This window comes from Mastigoproctus giganteus, chromosome 9 (genome assembly GCF_048544385.1).
Source record: "Mastigoproctus giganteus isolate SK-2022 chromosome 9, ASM4854438v1, whole genome shotgun sequence".
NCBI classification, from domain to species: Eukaryota; Metazoa; Arthropoda; class Arachnida; order Uropygi; family Thelyphonidae; genus Mastigoproctus; species Mastigoproctus giganteus.
Genome location: NC_143583.1, coordinates 58,205,866 through 58,228,357, shown reverse-complemented (window position 1 = coordinate 58,228,357; position 22,492 = coordinate 58,205,866). Strand labels below are relative to the sequence as shown.

The 22,492-nt window shown below is 36.2% G+C and overlaps 1 protein-coding gene across 4 annotated transcripts in view; it reads right to left on the bottom strand.

Moving 5' to 3' along the window:
* The window catches only part of LOC150080269 (uncharacterized), a 604,576-nt gene that overhangs the window by 192,685 nt on the left and 389,399 nt on the right, over positions 1–22,492 (bottom strand). For all 4 annotated transcript variants that reach the window (XM_090381639.1, XM_090381640.1, XM_090381641.1 and 1 more), the window contains 2 exons: positions 10,405–10,568; positions 875–983 (listed from right to left, as the gene is read on the bottom strand). In XM_090381639.1, the coding sequence (XP_090237765.1) occupies positions 875–983; positions 10,405–10,568 (273 nt within the window). The remainder of the gene's footprint in view (positions 1–874; positions 984–10,404; positions 10,569–22,492) is intronic.

Below are 22,492 nucleotides of genomic sequence, written 5' to 3'. Positions count from 1 at the left end.
TGCTCCCCCAGTCAATCCTTAAAACGTGGTTTTGTCTCACCGACATAACATTCCCCACAATCTGGATTGTGGACAACATGGTCAGTCGAAAATTCTCGTAAAATAGTTTTATTATTTCATTGCCGTAATTAATTCTTTCGTTTTTGATTAAATTTTAATTAATTATTTAACAATGTCTTCTATCACTCAGTTTCGTGGGGGTGGCCTGACGTGTTTTGAGGTCTGTAGGGTCCTTTGCCTTCAATCCTGTGGTATGCAGAATTTCACGGGCTGTGAGTGCAAGAATTCATTAAATTATTTTTATCCATTTATATTTGGAGAGTGTTGTCTTGAAGTTATTCTATGGAACTGATTGAGGTAATCTCCTTTATTCTTTTAAAATATTTATAGAATGTAGAATCTATTGATCCCTGTAGCTGTTATATTAATCTTAGGCCCTATTAATATATCGGTAATGCCATACTGTATAATGATTATCACTGAAACAGAGAACTCCCTTATTGTTGTTTTTTATTTCAATTTAGGTCATTGGCTCTTGAAAGAGTCACCCAAATTGATAGTCACCCAGCTTCTTTTGGAACATCCTTGCTTAACAGTTAAAGGTTTATACTAAAAAGGTACCTGAGTGCTTTTCTCGGCCAAACTTTATTTAAAAAAAAAAAAAAAAAAAAAGAGAAATGATTATTCCTGTACAACTAAATACCTCACCAAATGAAGTATTCTAACTACAAAGACAAAGTTTTTAAAACAGATTCTGTGCTAATTATATAAAACTGCAGTTATTACCAGACACAGCAATATCATTAAAATATATCTTTGGTATTAATTGTGAATGAACATGTGCAAATACTGAAAATTCAAATTACATGCATACCTTTCCATCCAGAAGAACACATGCATCTACCAGTGACATGATCACATCCATCAGAATGGTTCCAGTCACAACTGCACATTTGAGAACACAAAAAGCCAAAGGTAAGGTGCTAAAAAAGAATGGGGGGGAAAAAATGATGGAAAATAAATTTTGATAATTTTATGATCACTGAAAGACGTGGTTTTAGTAACATAAGATAGCAGAATGATGGATGGGAAACACTTCACTACGTTTAAAAAACTAATATATTCAAAACTACAAGATAATAAAATAAAAAATATGAAAAATGATGCCACATGAATAACTTTTACATTTTTCCTGTATTTACAGATCTCCCCATTTATTTATTTTAAAGATTCCATTAAAGTCCTCGTAAATTTGCCAGTCTTCGACTTAAAATCATGTTACTAGCAAAAATGCCTTTAGCTTGAGCAAGAAGGTTCATATAAAGTTCATATATTTAATGCTAATATTTAATAGAAGATCTGAGCACTTTTCTAATTTTTGTTTTTATACAGTTTTACACACTCATTTTTTATGCAAATTATCATTTTTAACTTTCTCAAGATGATCACTTCCAATCTCAAATCCTCTATATCCTTTTATACCTTTAACTAATTGTTTAAGACCATTTTCTATAAAATGTAGTCAATTATATAGTCAATATTTCTTTTCAATTATTCTTTCTTTTCTACAGTCAATATTTCTTTTCAAATATTCTTTTGTTGTATCTATTATTTTCTCTCAACATAAACTGGTAGTTATCTTTATGTTGCAATACTATGATTGTCATTAAAAGTGACAGGCACAGCACTGCAGCATAAAGTGTTGCACTAAAAGCGAATGGCTTACACAAACAAAATTCTACCAGTATTTTTACTTTTATTTGGTTTAGTAAACTTTGGAGATAGCTCCAAAGTTTCCTAAAACATATTAAACCTTTTCTTCAATGGACCTCAATTTAACACAGACTTTGTAAATACAGACAGCATTCACTGAATCAGGTTTTTCATTTTCCGGGGAGATCCAGCGACCCAACTGTTTTAGTCTGAGAGTATTTGCCATCAGTTAAAATATTTTCACATAAAAGCAGAGTGCTAAAAAGCTAGGATTTTGCATGACATCACCTTCCATCAGCCTGCCAATGGAAGGTGATGTCCATAAGTAGAGATGTCATCTGAACCTTCAGAAAGGGATACCCAAGAGCTCCTCAGACTGTGAATACACTTTATTCAGAATTGCCGCCACCACCACCACCCATACAACACAGCAAAATTTCAACTCTTCTACTCCATACAATATGTGCAATAAAATAAAGTACTACAATGTTTAATGTTTTTTATTGCAATAGTATGGCACTTTTTCACAATATTCTGACAACTTCAGAAACTGTGTATTTCTTTTGAGTTTAACAAATTGGATTTAATGTATTTTATGGTAGCATTCTCCGTATAGTCTATTAAATCAATGGTTTAACTACAGATGAAATTGTTATAGTAATAACCTGCTAATTAAATCTGCATTAGTTAGTATTCCTTTCGAAGTATCATCTTTTTCATCTTTTTTTGAGGCTTCAACTGAGCTATGTGACATCACCCAACTTTCCATTTTAAATTCTGCTCACAGTATTCTACTATTAATCTTTCTTTGAAATTAGTCCTAAAAGCTACTACATCTTACTTTCAGAACAAATCAATTTATAATTAAAGTTTAGCAGCAGTGCACTGCTATTCATCTTCTCAGTACCCACAATACTTGTTATTCTGACATTATAATAACCTAACTCTTGTACTAATTCTACTTCTTTGCCATTTAATAATAATACTTAATAATAATAATAATATTAATAATACTTATCTTGATGGTTGTTCCAGCTGTATATTTAGAATTGTGTATTCTGGTTGGTTGATTTTTAAATTAGATCATACCTTCAGAATTAATATGGCTGCCTTAATGCACAATTTAAGTGATTTGGAAACTAAGCTTTCAAATGGTGCTCCATATCAGAAAAGCCCCCCCCCTCCATCTCCAATGGAGGTATGTTAAGCTGTTAATTTTCAATTTTTTTTGTTTATTTAATTTCTCTGGGTTATGTGTAGCAAAATTCATTTTGGTACACATAAGCTTTAAATATAACAGAACCAAGTTAATTTAAATATTGGATGATTCCATGTATGTATCTTCTTTCTTAGTAATGTAACACAATACTTAAGGATAGAACAGTTCATTTGGTTCTTCAAGTCACTCCTACCAATTTATTTATGTTCCTTTATGTTCTTTGTGTAGTTAGACCCTCTCTTTTTCATTTGTTTTCTTTTTGTATATTTAGTTTGAATAAATCTGCAGATGTTACAAGGTTGTTGTTGTTATTTGGTTTTTAGGAGCATTAGCAATTAAAGCCATATTGCTCCATGATATACGGTGGTCATTCCCTGACCTTCCCGCATCCTCTGTATTTGGTGGTGACGGGCTCGAACCCCGGTCTAATCAAGAAGCGTGTGCTACACACTGCTGCTCCTTCCCACCTGGCTACGCAGGCGCCCATGTTACAAGGGTTAGCCAGGTGGCTAATGACAGCAATCAAGGTAAGCTACTGCAACGACAACATTGACAAATTAGGCAGATGAGCTAAGAAATGGCAGTTGAAGTTTAACGTTGACAAATGCAAGGTATAGCACATGGGTAGCGGTAATCCCAGATAAAGGTACCAACTGTGTGATACTACACTCAGAGTAGTAAAAAATGAAAAAGACCTGGGGGTAATTGTGCAGTCAGTTATGAAGTTCACTGAACAGTACAGATAAGCTGCCAGAACAGCTCATGGGGTTTTGCCACTGATATACAGGAATTCTGCTAGCAGGAATAAGGAGGTAACTATCCCACTGTACAAGGCAATGGTTAGGCCACATCTTGGAGTACTGTATACAAGTGAGGATGCCTATTTGAGGAAGGATACAGATCTGCTGGAATGGATACAGAGAAGGGTAAATGAAGTTGGTGATTATTATAGTGAAAATATGTGAGTGTATGAAACTGAAGTATAAATATGAAAGGTAAATCATTTAATGAAATTGTACAGGAAGAAAAATGAAATGTCTGCAAATGATCTTTAAAAAATTAAACACGGGTCTCACTCTAATGAGGAGAGAGTGCTTAGATTTTTACCATTTTACATTTCAATTTACCTGTGCACCATGCCACTAAAATAAAAGCTTAGTTCCTATTTTTCAAGAGAAAAATTTCTTTAAAGGTGATGGGAAAAAAACATGGTGCTCTTATCAAGAAAGACTCCAGTTCTGCAAACTGCAGTCTGAATAGACACATGTGAAATGATCCGAGTGAGGTGTTTACAGCTTTGAATGACATGAGCAAGCTCAATGCTGAAGTGTATAAGTGCATTTGTCCTCTTGCTCAGACTACACACGAGGGGCATAAAATCAAATTGAGAAGGATGGTAGCATCCTTCAGATGCTACCATCCTTCTCAATTTGATGTGTGGAAGTTTGTCATCAACCAATAGGTGGTCGATTGTTGGAACAAATTTTTTTTTTTCTTTCATCAGTTGCACTACTAATGCTAATTCCCGTTGTTCAGTTTACTGATATGTGGATTGGCTATTATGAGCCATTAACCACCCATAGTGCGGACACACAAAATTCAAATTTCAACTAACCCAGACTAAATGCAAATATGAAAATTAAATTATATGAAATCAAACTACCAAGAAATGGGCAAATTGCTGCAATGGATAAAGGGATGGTTGAGTGGGAGATGGCAGAGAGTGGTAATAAATGGACACAGTTCTACATGAACTATGATTAGTGAAGTCCCCTAGGGTTCGATGCCGAGCACATTGTTGTTTTGTGTATTTATCAATGATATTGATGAAGGTATATCAGGCTTAATGTCCAAGTCTGCAAATGATACAAAGGTTGGCGGGGTTTTTAATGACAGTAAAGACAGTATGCTACTGCAACAGGATCTAGAAAAGTTAGGCAGATGGGCTGAGAGGTGGCAACTGAAGTTCAGCATTGACAAATGCAAAGTATTACATATGGGTGGCAGTAACCCAAGAGAAACATAACAACTGTGTGGTACCACATTCAGGGAGATGGAGAACGAAAAAGACCTGGGGATAATTGTGCAGTCAGATATGAAGTTCTCTGTGCAGTGCAGATGGGCTGCCAGAGCAGGTCATGAAGTTTTGTCAATGATATATAGGAATTTTGCTAGCAGAGACAAGGAGGTGATTAACCCTTTGTATCAGGCAATAGTCAGGTCACACCCTGAGTACTGCGTACAGGTGTGGAGGCCTCATTTTAGAAAGGATGTAGAGTTGCTTGAGCATGTACAGAGAAGGGCAACAAGACTGGTGAGAGAGAACAAAGGGGTGTGCTTACGAAGAAAGGCTTAAGTTCTGCAAGTTGCAGCATCTGGAAACTAGGCACCTGCAAGGTGATCTGACTGAAGTGTATAGGGCCTTGAATGGTTTGAGCAGGCTCAATGCTGACGGGATACTTCCGTTTGCTCAGACTAAGAACCTGAGGGGGCAAAGATTCAAATCGAGGAAAGACAGTTGTAAAACAGATATGTGGAAGTTTGCCTCTAGCCAGCATGTAGTTGATTGCTGGAACAGATTTCCATCTGCTGTTGTCGAAGTTGATAGCTTAAATAAATTTAAGGCTGAACTAGGTGAACATTAGGAGTGATCGGATGGGCAAAATGGGAAGGGGTTTTTTTTGGATGATGCTCTAGAAGCTTGTCTTGCATCATATGCCTCAACTAATGCTAATGCTATAAGCATAGAAGTCTTTGCTGTTTTTTTTCTTTGCATTCTTCACCAGAGACTTCTCATAATCTGCCTTAATAAAATGATTTAATCGCCTAACCTGCTTTGTGACTTGATTACACACTAATTTATATCTACCATAGGCTTCTGTATCATCTGATAATTTATATGCATCCCATGCACTTTTCTTCTGTGTCATGTGTCTTAATACTTCATCTGACATCCATTTAGGCCTAAGCCTTGAACAGTATTTCTTCGTTGGTATGAAAAGCCTAGTTGCTTCTTTGAATACTTTCGTGAATGTTTTCCATTTAGAATTTGTTGTTCGTAACATCATCATCAGTTGGTCCCACTGCACAGAATTTAAAAACTGTCTGAAGCCACTGTAGTCACCCTTATGAAAGCAAAAGCCTTTCCCCGTGACAGTAGTTGTCTTTAATTAAATTCCACATTATTATTATTGTGATTGCTGCCACCCAGTGGGTCTTTACCTGCAGATTCTTAATGCATAAAATCATCATTTGATCATCAGAATGTTGAGTTGGATATGAATAAGGTGACGATTCACTGAATTCTGCATTAAGATTTAGGGAAAAGGAATGCCTGTGCAGCACAAATTAATAGAAGAATGAGTGTAAGTGCTTAGAGTGAAACAATGAATGTATGGATCATAAACTAAACAGGAGGACTGAGTGTGGGATATGGTGGTGGTGGTTATATGAATCAGCTACCCTTGAGAGAATTTCCTCCAAAATCATTCTAATGATGTGTACATAAATTGTTTGAAGAATCATAACTGAATTGACATCATTATGTCAATTAATAATAATGTTGATTATTATTTATTATTATTATTTTTTTTTTGTAAATCTATTATCCTAAACACGGTCTTTAATAATAGTATTTCACAATATACCACTTAAAAATTGTCTTCCTAAGCTCCCTTACAAATAATGTTTCTGTATTTTTACTATAATAAAATACAATGTAGCAGTTATTTTGGAGAATAGCAAAAATCCAAGCACTTCAACTTGCATAGAGTGAAACCCATCTTTCATTTCTAGAAGGGTACAGATAATTCTCAGATTAGCATTAGCATTAGTAGAGGCATATGATGCAAGAAAGAAAGCTTATGCAGCATCAGCCAAAAAAAAAAAAAAAACACTTCCACTTCACCCCTCCGTTCGTTCGACATACCTGTCCAGCTGAGCCTTAAATTTATTTAGGCTATCAACTTCCACAACAAGGGATGGAAGTCTGTTCCACCAACCAACTACCCGCTGGCTAAAGGCAAATTTCCGCACATCTATCCTACATCTGTCTTTCCTCAATTTGAATTTATGCCCTCTCAGTTGATTATTCTGACTAGAGGAAGGATCCCATCAGCATTGAACATGCTCAAACCATTCAAGGCTTTATACACCTCTATCAGATCACTTCGCCGGTGCCTAGTCTCCAGACACTGTAATTTGCAAAACTTAAGCCTTTCTTCGTAAGAGCAACCCTTTGTTCCATTCACTAATCTTGTTGCCCTTCTCTGTACTCGTTCCAGCAGCTCTACATCCTTCTTGAAATGAGGCCTCCAGACCTGTATACAGTACTCAAGGTGTGGCCTGACCATTACCTTATACAAGGGAATAATTACCTCCTTATCCCTGCTAGAAAAATTCCTGTACATCATTGACAAGACACCATGAGCTACTCTTGCAGCTCATCTGCACTGCTCAGAGAACTTCATATCTGCCTGCACAATTACCTCCAGGTTCTTTTCATTCTCTACAACTGTCAGTGTAGTACCACAGAGTTGATACGTTGCTCTGGGGTTGCTGTTTCCCATATGTAGTACTTTACATTTGTCAATGTTAAACTTCATTTGCCACCTTTCAGCCCATCTGCTCAACCTTTCCAGATCTTGTTGCAGCAGCATAGCATCAGTAGTGTCCTTGCCAACAACCATGCCAACCTTTGTATCGTCTGCAAACTTGGACATTAGGTTTGATATACCATCATCAATATTATTTATAAATACAGAAACCAATAATGGACCCAACACTGAACCCTGAGGGACTCCACTAATAACATTAGTTCACGACGAGCAGTGTCCATTGATTACCACTCTCTGTCTTCTCCCCCTCAACCACCCCTTTATCCATAGCAGCAATTTGCCTCCAAGGCCACACTGCTCCAATTTGTGCAGCAGTCATCCATATGCAACAGTATCAAAAGCCTTTCTAAGATCCAAGTGTATAATATCAAAGTTATTCCCTGCATCCAGTTCTTTTGTGACTGCATCATAGTATCCAATCAGATTGGTCAGGCAAGACTTTTCGTTAACAAAACCATGCTGTGTCCGGGCTATAATTGAAGTCTTGTCTAGATGATCCTGCAGTGCTTCTTTAACCAGTGCCTCCATTAATTTTCCTGGAAGAGAAGTTAAACTCACAGGTAAATAATTACTTGTGTCAGCCTTTGATCCTCCTTTGTGAATTGGGGTCACATTTGCACATCTCCAGTCTATGGGTACCTCCCCTGAGTCCAAGGAAGCTCTCATAATTATGGCTAAGGGTTTGCTTACTTCCTTTGCTGCCTCCTTTAATATAACTGAATAAATCCCATCCACCCCAGGTGCCTTTCTTGTGTATATCTTGAACAATTTCTCCTCCACTTTACTCTCAGTTATTACAAGATTATCTAGCTTACTGCCAGAGTTGAATACACCTCTGGCATTCCCCTTGCTGAATAACACCTCATGTGTGAATGTCGATGCAAAATATTCATTTAGTTTGTTAGCTACCTGAGCAGGATCATCAACAGTTGAACTATCGATATATCTGGTGGACCAATCTGATTCATCACCTTCCTTCTAGAGTTTACATAAGTAAAGAACTCTTTGCTGTTTTTCTTTGCATCCCTTGCCAAAGATTTTTCATAATCTGCCTTCGCCTGCCTAACCTCCTTTGTAACTTGATTACAGATCAACATATATCTATCATAGGCTTCTGTGTCACATGTTAATTTGTATGTATCCCTTGCATTTTTCTTCTCTGCCATATGTCTCATTAGTTCATCTGACATCCATTAAGCCTAAACCTTGAACAATATTTCTTAGTTGGTATGTAACACCTAGTAGCTTCCAAGATAAGTTCTTTGAATGCTTCCTATTTTGAATTTGCTGTTGGTAACATCATCAGTTGGTCCCACTGTATAGAATTTAAATACTGTCTCAGACCATGGTAATCGCCTTTACGAAAGCAATAACCCTTCCCTTTACCCCTGATGGTAGTTACCTCTTTGAGTAAATCCCACTTCAGCACACTGTGATCACTGCCACCTAGTGTTTCCTTTATCTGCAGATTCTTAATGCATGAAGAATCGCTACTGATAATCAAATCAAGAGTATTATTCCCTCTAGTTGCCTCCCAAACATGCTGATGTAGAAAACAATCATCCAATAAATCCACAAAAGCCCTGCTAGTGTGTGAGTGACCAGCCCCCAAATTCCAGTCAATATCTGGGAAATTAAAATCTCCCATTATAAGACTCTCTGATTTACTGGCCCACTCTGTTTCCCTGTACAGTTCCTTATTATACTCATCAGAGTCATTAGGCCTATAGCACACTCCTACTCTTGATTTTGATCTCCCAATGCTTATGTCACACCAAACTGACTCGACACTGCACTGTCCAGCGATGTCGACTGGCTTCACTTCCTTGGATTTTATGTATTTCTTAACTAATAGCATAACCCCTCCTCCCTTCCTATCCTGTCTATCCTTTCTGTAGACGTTGTACTCCCCAAATTCCAGTTCTACATTCCCTATATCTGTGTGACACGGATGTTTCATGGTGCCACTTCTTGTATTACATCGTCAGTGAAAACTGTTGTCATTGTTACAGTGAAAGTATGTGAGTGTTATGAAGCTGAGGTGTAAATAAGAACAGTAAATCATTTAATGAAGAAGTGGTACAGGAAGAACAATGAAATATCTGAAAATGATCTTCAAGAAATTAAAGAGAGGTCTCACTATAATTAGGAGGAAGTACTTAGGTTTTTACTATTCTACATTTCAATTTACCTGTGCATCATGCCACTAAAAGAACAACTTGGTTACTATTTTTCAAGAGAAAATTTCTTTAAAACATACAGCCATTTTCATTTAGAAATAAGATTCTGGAAACCAATTATCTTTATTTCTTGTTTTACATAAGTGAATTATTAACATACCTTCTATCAGTGTTGAGCATCAGATGACTCAATTATTTATGACAGCACTTTCTCTCCTAGAAACTTAAAAGCTGTGTATCACGTCTCTAAACAGATTAGCAAGAACATCTATTTTAAGAATAATACAAACAAAACAAATTCTTAAGAGCATAAATGAACTTTTAAAGCAGAGGACAATCCACTTTAAAAATTGATGGCATTATAAAAGCTACGTGACCACTGAATTGTTACGGGGGGGGGGGGATTTGTTTTTTTATTTTGGTAAAGAATTGTTTCTGTCTAATCATATTTTAAATAAACCAATTTCCCATGCCAAATGGCATACTGAAAACGAATTTTTGTAAAGTGTCACTGTCACTTTAGAAGAAACTGAACTTATCATCTGCAAGTGAATTTTAATGATAAACACACAAAAAAAGTAATGTCAAAAGATGCTCATAACTGTTTTTTCTGATTTGTGTGGCAAAGAGAAGATTTTCTTGATAATTTTAATCATTGTAGAAAATGACCTCACACCTTGCATTTCTGGCTGCATTGTTTGCCAATATATCCAGGCTTACAGGTACATTCTCCATTTACAGGATTGCATGATCCTCCATTTGAACATTGGCATTTTTCTTGGCAATTCTGACCATACTGCCCAAGAGGACAAGGATGATTGCAGTGAATGCTAGACCAACCTTAAGAGAATAAATTTAATAATTCAAGATAAGACTTTAATATCAATAAAAATTAAAAGTTACAACTTCCTAGAAGAACAGATGTGTTTATAATTATGAAAAGCTTTAATATTTTATACAACTTTTTTTTTGTTTATTTGTCTGTTTCAACACAAGTAACATCAATAGGTGACTGCAAAGAAATAATACAGGATACTTTAAGTTGCAATGAATAGTCTATCTACAAAAATGAACAGGTACCAATTGAGAAGAATGGATGAATGGATAAGAAAACAAAAATAACTCATCCATCACAAAGATGGATGAGTTAGTTTTGATTTCTTAAATTTAGTAAATTATCACAAAATACTGTTTTAACTCTGCTGGTTATATAAGCTTATTTTCTCAATCAGAATGACAGATTAAAAGGTTAACTTAGGTTTAGCACTGTTGGCCTAGTTAAGTTTAAGCATTAAGTTAGAGTTGATTTCAAGTGAAAGGATCTATAGATTTAGTAAGCACTGGATAAGCATAATTCCTTATTTTTATTTTTTTCAAATTCTGGAGATTACAATTAGCATTATAACTATTTTATAAATATAAAACAATACATATATTACCACTGTATTTACAGGAAACTAAAGGACGAATTTTTGGACAATAAATCATGACTTATTTCAAAAATTATATAACCTGGGAAAAAAAATTAAAATATGGTACACAAATATATAAGATCATTATAAAGTCCTTTTTTCCACTTTTAAAAATTGTCCAGAAAACAATAGGTTGTATCTCAATAAATGGAATTTTGTATTGTAATCAATATCTGTGAAATTTTTTTTTTTAAATTAATTTGAAATTTGACCATCAGAGGTGCAAGCAATTTATTTGCTCCAACAAATAAACAAGTTAGTTTTCCATTTTTTATGGAAAAAAAAAAAGAAAAAAGGAAAAAAAAAAAGAAAAAAGAATAACATTGGGATTAGAATATTCGAGTGCTGTGGTCATATTCAACGTAAAGATAAAGTTTGAAGCATTAGCCGTAAGTAAAGTGACCGGGTCCAGCCAAGTTCATTTTACAAAAGTGCCTAAAAATAAAGCACTTTAAATTACACTTAATTACAAGAATGGTGATAGTGTTATAACAGCCCTCAGAGCTATACTTATTTATTGAAGCATATCAAAGCCAGTAAAATGTTTCATTACTTCCTTTTTAAGAACTCTATTAAAATTGTTGCAATAGTTTCATGAATGCACAAATTATCAGGCAACACAGAAGCCTATGGTAGACACAAGCCAGTCTGTAACCAAGTCACAAAGGAGGTTATGGAAGCAAAGGCAGATTATGAAAAATCTTTGGCAAAGGATGCAAAGAAAAACAGCAGAGACTTTTTTACTTATATAAACTCTAAAAGGAAGGGGATGAATCAGATTAGTCCACTTGACATCAATGGTTTGATTGTAGATAATCATTCTCAGATATCTGCTGAACTAAATGAGTATTTTGTCTACATTTACACGAGGAGTTATTCAAAGAGGAGAGGGTCAGATGTTTATCAACCTCTAACATGGAGTTAAATAATTTTATAATAACTGAGTTTATAATTTTATAATAACTAATAAATAATTATAAAATTATAATTTTATAATAATAATAATTTTAAATAAATGATGTTACTGTCCTGAATAAGGTAAATGTTGGAAGTGATCACAGAATGGTAAGATGTACACTTGATATCGATGTAGGAAAGGAAAGGAAAAAACTGACTCGAGTAAATAATACAAAGGTCTTTGAGATAACAGAAGAGGAGAAAAAGCAGTATGTACTGGAACTTAAGAACAAGTATGAGCTTCTGCAGACTGCTGAGGACCAAGATATCGACGAGGAATATTACAACTTTTTGAAAGTGATGAAGCCCAAGAAACCTATAGGAAAAAAGAAATCCAAAGAAGAAAAAATTAGTCAAGAAACACTTGTCATGATGAACTGAAGACGAAAAATGAAAAGCAAGAAAAACACTGACAGGGAGAAAATTGAGTATACTGAGTTATGCAAAGCCATTAGAAAGAGACACAGAGAGGACATACGAAGATTTAACACAAGAAAAGTAGAACAAGCATTAAGAGAAAACAAAGGAATTAAATCAGCAGCCATGAGCAGTAATACAGAAAGACAAATGATACTGAAACTGAAGAATAGCGATGGTGTACTTATAAACAGCAGAGAAGGCATAATTCAAATAGCAAAAGACTACTATAGAGAATTATACAAGGAGCAGGCGAATGATGCCAGCAGTGGGGAAGATGGATTGCAAAGTAGCAACACATACGACATACCCAATATTCTTCCTGATGAGGTAGAACATGCATTGAAGAAAATGAAGAATCAGAAAGCCCCGGGGGAAGATGAAGTTACTGTAGAATTGTTAAAATTGGGAGGAAGAGACAACACAAAAACTGGCAAGGCTCTTCACAAAGTGCATTAGAAAAGGTGTGACACCTAAGCAGTGGAATAATGCAATCGTAGTTTTGCTGCATAAGAAAGGAGATAAATCAGAAATTGGAAATTATAGACCAATTAGCTTGCTATCCCACATCTACAAGTTGTTCACAAGGGTCATTACTAACAGATTAGAAAGAATACTTGATGAGAATCAACCGAAAGAGCAAGCTGGCTTTAGGACAGGATTCTCAACTATGGATCACCTTCATGTAATATCACAGCTAATGGAGAAAGCAAATGAATATAAAACACCATTATGCCTGGCATTTGTGGATTATGAAAAGGCATTTGATCCATACAGCATAAGGCAATGTTTCGGGCACTGGAAAAACAAGGCATTGATACCCCATATATTATGATTTTGAAGAAAATATATGAGAGTGCTACCTCCTTTATTAGACTAGACAAAGACAGTAGGAAATTTAAAATCGAGAAAGGAGTTCGACAAGGAGACACAATATCTCCGAAGCTGTTTACTGCTGCCCTTGAGGAAGCTTTCAGAAGATTAGACTGGTCGCAGAAAGGAGTCAATGTGAACGGAGAGTACCTAAACTATTTATGATTTGCAGATGACATTGTGGTCATTAGCCACGATCCCAACGAATTAGAGGAAAATCTTAATCAGTTATGCACAGCTAGTAAGGATTTTGGACTAAAGATGAATATGGCTAAAACAAAAGTAATGATGTACAAGTATGGCACAGAAAGGGAAATAATGATTGAAGGAGCAGTAATTGAAAAGGTGGAGTCATATACTTATCTGGGACAAGTCATTAGCTGTAATAATGATAAATGGCTGGAAGTCAAGAGAAGAATAAATTTTGGATGGATAGCATTCAGGAAATATAGTCACATACTGAAGAGCAATATCCCAGTTTGTCTGAAACGTAAAATAATGAATCAATGTATACTCCTCACCATGACTTATGGAAGTGAAACTTGGGCACTCACCAAAAGAATGGAAGAGAAGCTGAGAACTACACAGCGAAGAATGGAACGAATCATATTGGGAATCAGACTGTTAGATAAGAAGAGAAACACATGGATTAGGCAACAAACTCAAGTAAAGGACATTCTGATCAAAACTAAAGAACTAAAATGGTTTTGGGCAGGACACATAACTCGAAGACATGATGACAGATGGACTAAGAAAATAACAGAATGGTATCCAAGAGGAGCTAGAAGAAAACCTGGAAGACAAAGGCGGAGATGGATAGATGAAATTCATGAGTTTGTGGGTAGTAAATGGATGGCCAGTGCTCAAAACAGAAGGAACTGGAAAGTTGCTGGAGAAGCCTTCATCCTGCAGTGGATTGAAAATGGCTGATGATGATAATAACTGAGAGCAAATTGGAGAAGAAATAGTTGAAGTTAAACATAAGAAAGGCAACTGGGGTAGGTGGGATCTATGAAGTTATATTAATGGAGGTGGCAAAGGAAGTAAGCAAACCCTTCACCATGATTTATAAGAGCATCCTTGTACTCGGGGGAAGTTCCCACGGACTAGAGATGTGTAAATGTATCTCCAATTCACAAAGAGGGATCAAAGGGTGACATGAGTAATTACAGATTGTTTGAAATCAAAACACAGAAGTCAAATTGTTAGTTTGAATTCTGTTCCAGGAAAATAATGTAGTCATTGGGTAAAGAAGCGTCACAGGATTATTTAAACAACACAGCGTCGGTTTGTCAAAGGGAAGTTTTGTCTGACCAATTTGATTGGATACTACAATGCTGTCACAAAGGAACTGGATGCAAAAAATAATTTTGATATCATATACTTGGATTTCAGGAAAGCTTTTGATAATGTTGCACATGGAAGACTACTGTACAAATTGGAGCAGTATGGGATTAAGGGCAAGTTGCTACAATGGATAAAAGGATGGTTGAGTGGGAGAAAACAGAGTGGTAATCAATGGGTACTGCTCTACATGGACTAATGTTATTAGTGGTGTCCCTCAGGGTTCAGTGTTGGGCCCACTGTTGTTTTGTATATTTATGAATGATATTGATGAAGGTATATCAAGCTTAATGTCAAAGTTTGCTGATGATACAAAAGTTGGCAGGGTTGTTAATAACAGTAATGACAGTATGCTGCTGCTGCAACAGGATCTGGAAAAGTTGGGCAGATGGGCTGAGAAGTGGCAACTGAAGTTTAACATTGACAAATGCAAAGTACTGCATATGGGTAGCAGTGACCCCAAAGAAATGTACCAACTGGGTGGTGTTCCACTCAGGGTAGTGGAAAATGAAAGAGAACTGGGGGTTATTGTGCAGTCAGATATGAAGTTTTCTGAGCAGTGCAGATAGGCTGCCAGAGTAGGCCATGGGGTCTTTTCGATGATATACAGGAATTTTGTAAACAGGGATAAGGAAGTGATTATCTTCTTGATGCAGTACTCAAGGGCACACCTTGAGTACTGCATCAGGCCACAACTTAAGTACTGCGTACAGGTCTGGAAGCCTCATTTTAGGAAGAATGTAGAGTTGCTAGAATGAGTACAGAGAAGGGCAACAAAGACTGGTAAAGGGAACAAAGGGGCACTCTTATGTAGAAAGGCTTAAGTTCTGCAAATTGCAGCTTCTGGAGACTAGGCACCTGCGAGGTGATCTGATTGAGGTGTATAAGGCCTTGAACGGATTGACCGGGCTCAATGCTGATGAGATCCTTCCTCTTGCTCAGATTAAAAACCTGACAGGGCATAGATTCAAACCAAGGAAAGACAGTTGTAGAATATGTGTGTGGAAGTTTGCCTTTAGCCAGCGTGTGGTTAATTGCTGGAACAAACTTCCATCTGTTGTTGTGGAAGGTAATAGCTTAAATAAATTCAAGGCAGAACTAAACAAACATTTAGAACGAATGAGTCAGTGAAATGGGAAGTTTTTTTTTTTTTTTTGTGGCAGATGCTCTATAAGCTTGCTTTCTTGTATCATGGGCCTCTACTAATGCTAATGCAACTTAACTTGTACGCCTAGAATTTGTCATACATCAGAATCACAAGATGTTACATAATGCTCTGTCTTGACTATTTATTAGAAAATAATGGTGGGGATTTGACTGTCAATACAGACTGATAAATAATTTACATTTGTGTTATTTTTCTAAATTAATTACTTTGTGGATTTTTCTAGTGGTCAAATTTTAAATTATTCAATTTTATTGATTTTTTTCAATCAATAATTATTTTATTGATTAAAAAATCCCACATAGTGATTACAACAAAAAAAAAAAAAAAAAAACTTTTTGATATGGCCTATAAATTTTGAGGTATTAATATTTAAAAGTGGAAAGGAATTTATCACACTGTAGAATAATGCAGTTCTATTTACTTATTGAAATGTTTTTTTTTTCTTATGTATTCTTTCTAAGTCACTAAATATGTAGATAATACCATCTCTACACTGAGTGGCACTTCATTAGGTAATACCTAACAGCAAGTAGGCCAATTTAGCCCTCACAAGAGCCCTGGATTCATCATGGCAGACTCAACAGGAAGCTAAAAGCATGCCACAAGGATGCTTCCAATGTTGGCTCAAATGCTTCCTACAATTGTTGCAAATTGAATAGTTTTGGATCTCGACTTTGAAGAGCTCATTCCAGATCCCAAAAGTGCTCAAAACTGGGATCTGGTAACTGGCGTGGTCATAGTATGCTGAATTCATTGTCTTCCTCTTGCTGGAACCTGTTCTGCATAATTCTAGTACTTGTGACATAGTGCATTATCCTACTGGAAGAATCCATTCTCAGACAACTACACTGCTGTCATGAAGGGATCCACCCAGTTATAAACAATTTCCACACATTGTTCCACTACTGTCAAAGGGCCTAAGATGCACCACAAAAACACTCCCCCACACCATTACACTACCCATCAGTGTGCAACAGCAGGATGTGGGATTCATCAGACCACAGGCAACATTTTTCCAATCTTCCAATCCAATGTTGGCATTCCTGAAACTACTGTAATTGTAACTGTACAGTCTTCTTGTTTTTTGCTGGTAGGAGTGGAACCCAGTTCGGTCACTGGCTGCAGTAGCCAATCTGCTACAAGGTATGATGAATTGGTGAGCAGTTCTCATTTTGAAATGCCTCTGGTTACTTCTTGTACTGAGTTATTTAATTGACTGTAGTTCTTTCCATTACCTTATATAAATTATGTCAGCCTCCACTGGCCTCTAGCATCAACAAGTTTCTGAGTTGTTTCTTCTTGTTTCTGAAAAACAAGAAGACAGGTTCACTGTTGGCTGAATGCCATTTGGTTATTGGACCAATCTCAATACACCTGAGACATTTGTACATGAAAACCCCAGTATAGTTGCAATTTTGGAGATACACCAGCATTTCTAGCAACAGCCACCACACCATCTCCAAAGTCACTTAAATCTTTCGTCTCCCCATTCTCACACTAAATTGCACACATACAACTGAAGTGCCTACCTGCTTTATTTACATGGGACGAACAAGTGATGCTGTTACCTTAGGGAGTATTCCAATTCACAGAAAGGATAGAGTGCCTAATAAAGTTCTCCCAAATGATATACAGCCACTCCCTGATTAACATAAGGGTTGCGTTCCGTGGAATGCTACGCATGTCGAATTTTACCTAAGTGGAAATTTCCCTAAATAAGCATTTAGGGAAATTCCACACTCGCAACTATGTGCGCTGAATTTGATAGAAGCAAAAAAGAAATGTTTAATAAACATGTAAATAGAATTATTAAATTTTTTTTTATCTCATGCGCAGGAAAAATTACAAAAGTGTACAAAATTACAAAAATTTCAAAATTATAAAATTACAAAAAGAGAGAGGAGATAGGCATAATTGTCAGCAAGTTTCATCTTTCGAGCATCGTTGCCAGAATTAACTCTCCAGCTGATAAGCACACCGCTGCAGAGTTGAGGACTGTGGAGATTTAGAAGGGGTTTTTTCCAACACATCACAAAATTTCTCTGCAGCTACAGAATTAGCACTGGTGACTTCACTGCATACTTTAATTTTGGAAACCAGCGTGATGCTTGAACCTATTAAACCACCTGTTGCTTGCCATGAACTTGGCTTGAGGTTTGCCATACTTATCCTTATCTTCACAAATACTTCTTGCTTAAATGGCTGATAGATTCATGGGCACTTGCTTCTGAATCTGATTTTCCATCCATATTATTAATAGCTTTTCCATCTTGGCCATAGCATTTGAACGCTGTTTTGTGATCACTATTGGGACAGACTGGCCCTGGTGTGAAATACGTTGATCCTTTAACATGTTCTTTTATACGCTCACTATCCCTTAAAATAGTATTCACTGTAGAAGCAGAGAGACCTAATTCCACCCAATAGATGACAAACTTTGTCCTGCTTCATACTTCTTAATTAATCATCTTTATTTCTAAATCAATTTTGTTTAGTTTTGTTTCCTAGCACTGCCTGCACTTTCCGTTGGTCGCCTTCCCTTCATCATTGTAATAAGTAAATAAGAATGAAGAGAAGATTCTGAAAATTTATTTATGTTTTTTATAAGATTGAAGATTTCAGTGAAGGGGGAACACATTTCACCATAATAACATAAAAACCCACACAATTCCAGTTATCAGGATTATTGCCAATGCAATAGGATTGAGTTTACTACTCATTTATAATTAGCTGCACTAACAGAAAAGCCCAATAAACCGAAAAGTGCAAATTGTTTTTATTGTTTTATGGTAGTGACCTCCAGAAATGTGTTTTAGAAAAATATCACAAAGGCATTCAAAATTGATTCTTATAATGGAACATATGATAACAATGAAAGTGTAGCGCAATTTCCATTATAAAAATGACCTTTTAGAGAGATTAAATGTCATTTTATCTCTCTAAAAGGTTATACAGTGAAAATTTCAACTTCCAAGGTCTTGGAATGAATTACCAAAAAAAAAAAAAAAATCAATGTGTTATTGGGTTCACATTATATTTTCATGATACCTCCATTTATTCCCACACGATGCAAAATATGTTTCCAGGATTTTTTTTAAGTTTGCACCAGCCAGCAAAACCTTACGTAAAGTTGAATTTCCGTAAGTCAAGTATTACGTAAGTTGGGGAGTGGCTGTATTGTAGATGAAATACCATTTACTGTATATACAAATACAGCCTTATTTACAAGGTAAAACTTCCTGAACTGTAGGGCCAGTGATGCTATAGTATGCAATCATACAGTAGTTGGGAAGTTCGGTTCATCTTATTCATCCATTATGTTCATGCATTCAGAAAGCTTTATTTTATTAAACAGGCAGCTATAATTCATTAATGTCTTTTCCATCACCCACAATATTTTACAAGGTAAAACTTCCTGAACTGTATGGCCAGCGATGCTACAGTATGCAATCACACAGTAGTTGGGAAGTTCGGTTCATCTTATTCATCCATTATGTTCATGCATTCAGGAAGCTTTCTTTTATTTTGCTAGCAGAAATTTTATTGTTCAAATCTCTCTTCCATGCCTGTTCATAATATTTCTGAGGACTAACTTCTAGACTATACTAAGGCGCATTTAGGGCTAGAGCCTCAAGCTGCGAACAAATTTAGACTATGTATATAAAGTGCTTAGCATCATAATACACAGCCATTTCTGAATAAACAGAAAATTTTTAAGGTGGCATCGTTTTAGGTTATATCTCATATTGTGAATGCCTTCACAACGAGTTGCCATGATATTGCACTACTTCGAATAAGTAACGCTTCACCTAAAGAGAAGACTAGTGTTACTTATTCTCAGATAGGTACCACCACCCAGACAGCACTGTTTCAGGGCTATTTGGCCCTTCGTCAGTGAGTGGGTAGGTACCCAAGTGATGCAATGATGGCAAAAACAGTTATGAAGTATAACTCCACAATATGAGAGATGCCTGATGGTGTATGATGTATTTAGACTATCTCTCATATTGTGGAGTTATACTTCATAACTGTTTTTGCCATCATTGCATCACTTGGGTACCTACCCACTCACTGACGAAGGGCCAAATAGCCCTGAAACAGTGCTGTCTGGGTGGTGGTACCTATCTGAGAATAAGTAACACTAGTCTTCTCCTTAGGTGAAGCGTTACTTATTCGAAGTAGTGCAATATCATGGCAACTCGTTGTGAAGGCATTCACAATATGAGATATAACCTAAAACGATGCCACCTTAAAAATTTTCTGTTTATTCAGAAATGGCTGTGTATTATGATGCTAAGCACTTTATATACATAGTCTAAATTTGTTCGCAGCTTGAGGCTCTAGCCCTAAATGCGCCTTAGTCTAAATACATCATACACCATCAGGCATCTCTCATATTGTGGAGTTATACTTCATAACTGTTTTTGCCATCATTGCATCACTTGGGTACCTACCCACTCACTGACGAAGGGCCAAATAGCCCTGAAACAGTGCTGTCTGGGTGGTGGTACCTATCTGAGAATAAGTAACACTAGTCTTCTCCTTAGGTGAAGCGTTACTTATTCGAAGTAGTGCAATATCATGGCAACTCATTGTGAAGGCATTCACAATATGAGATATAACCTAAAACGATGCCACCTTAAAAATTTTCTGTTTATTCAGAAATGGCTGTGTATTATGATGCTAAGCACTTTATATACATAGTCTTCTAGACTATAGTAACCCCCTGATTAAGGAACAACACATGTTTCTCAGGAATCGTTCATAAATTCAATTGATAGATATCAATTGAATTTATGAACGATAGGCAATAAAAAATAAATCTGCAGCTACTGTCAGTCCAATGAAGAATGGAAGCCTCCTCAAGAAGTCACGCTGCACTTTATTTTTTTATATATATCTCATACACTATGTGCAGAACAGTAAAAACAAAGTGTAGTGCTGAACTATACCGTAGGATATATCAGCTTTGATTCCTTTGATAAGCAAGCTTTGATTCCAGCATAATATCAAGCTCTGATAGCTTTTGATTCCATAATGCAGCGATGGTTGGGCTCAAAGGTTATTAGACCTAGGAATTTGTACTATCATGAACTTCATTTACTGTTTATCCGGATTAAATTTTTCAACAATTTCCTGATTTTAATAATCACATATTGTAAAAACATTAATTGAAACAACTAATTAAAAACTTTATTAAAATAAATATACAAAAAGTAAATAAAAATATAAAGATAAAAATGCACAGAATAAAACAAGTTAACATCATGGAATGAGAAGCTTTCAGGGCAGTGCATGGGTGCCTCTTTGTAATCTAACTAGTGCATCAGAGTATGATATAAATAGCATGCTTGCCATATGATAGAGGGCAAATCATGACATAAGATACTAAAAAAAGCAACTAATCAGAATGTGGCAGCTATAAACGACATGCACTAGCAGTGGAGTTGTAGGATAGTGGATTCAATAATGGGATGGCTGCAGGTACCTTTATTACAATTAAAAATGGGGACCACCATAAAAAATATGGAGTGATTCAAGCCATTAGTTGATTTGGAAACTGTGTAAACATACCACTTTCTTCAGTCTAGTAATGCTCAGCAATGGCAGATCAAACAAATTTGGCAGTGCAGATAACACCCTCATGCTCATATATGCAGTTCTCCAATCTCCTGACAGATTCACCTATGTAACACACCTCACAATCTAAATACCTTATGCAGTAAACAAACCCACTTTGAACAAGCAAAAGAACAGGAGTTTCATGTTATTCACGAGAGATTGCAATTTCTTGCTGGGGAGTTGTATACAGCTAAACCATGCTGCCATCATACCACCCTTGCACACCTCATTAAATCCACTCTTAATTTAGCAAATTCAGTATCATATATACCACAGAACTGGAATGTGACCATGCCTTACTAAACAAAGTATGAGCAGTGCTCTATAGATGCCCAGGAGAATGTGCTGATCTGCCTAGTTGGTAAATTGGCCTGCACACATGGGGATTCCTGAAAACTGAAGTTTTGATGCATGAGCCCACGCACAATGTATACTTCCTTTTCACATCCAGAGAACAAAGGCCATTGTCTGCTTCTAATTCCATGGTAAACTGGATGAAAGCGGGGAATTAAATTAGCCCTGATTTGGTCATATGGGCGATGGTCATTCACCATATTTCAAACTGTTGCCCATGATTGGTATTTGCATTTGTAGGGATGAAGTTCTTGGTACCTTCCTATCTAACTGAAATTCATAGATTCAAGACTGATTTGATATCAGCAGTGGGTCAGTAGCCTAAGTAATTTGGGTAAAAGTTGAAATGGATGGCAATAATGATCCACACAAAAACTCATGATTCCAGTTTCGATTTCAGATTGCAGCATTTTTGTGCACTGTAAGCATGCAGTTATTTTATTCTGATCTCATTATTAATTTGGTATTAGTTTCAATTTTAGAGTCCAACCAACATTCCTGTTTGCTGTGTAATTATGCAATTATTTCATTTATGCGTAAATACTGACATGTAGCCA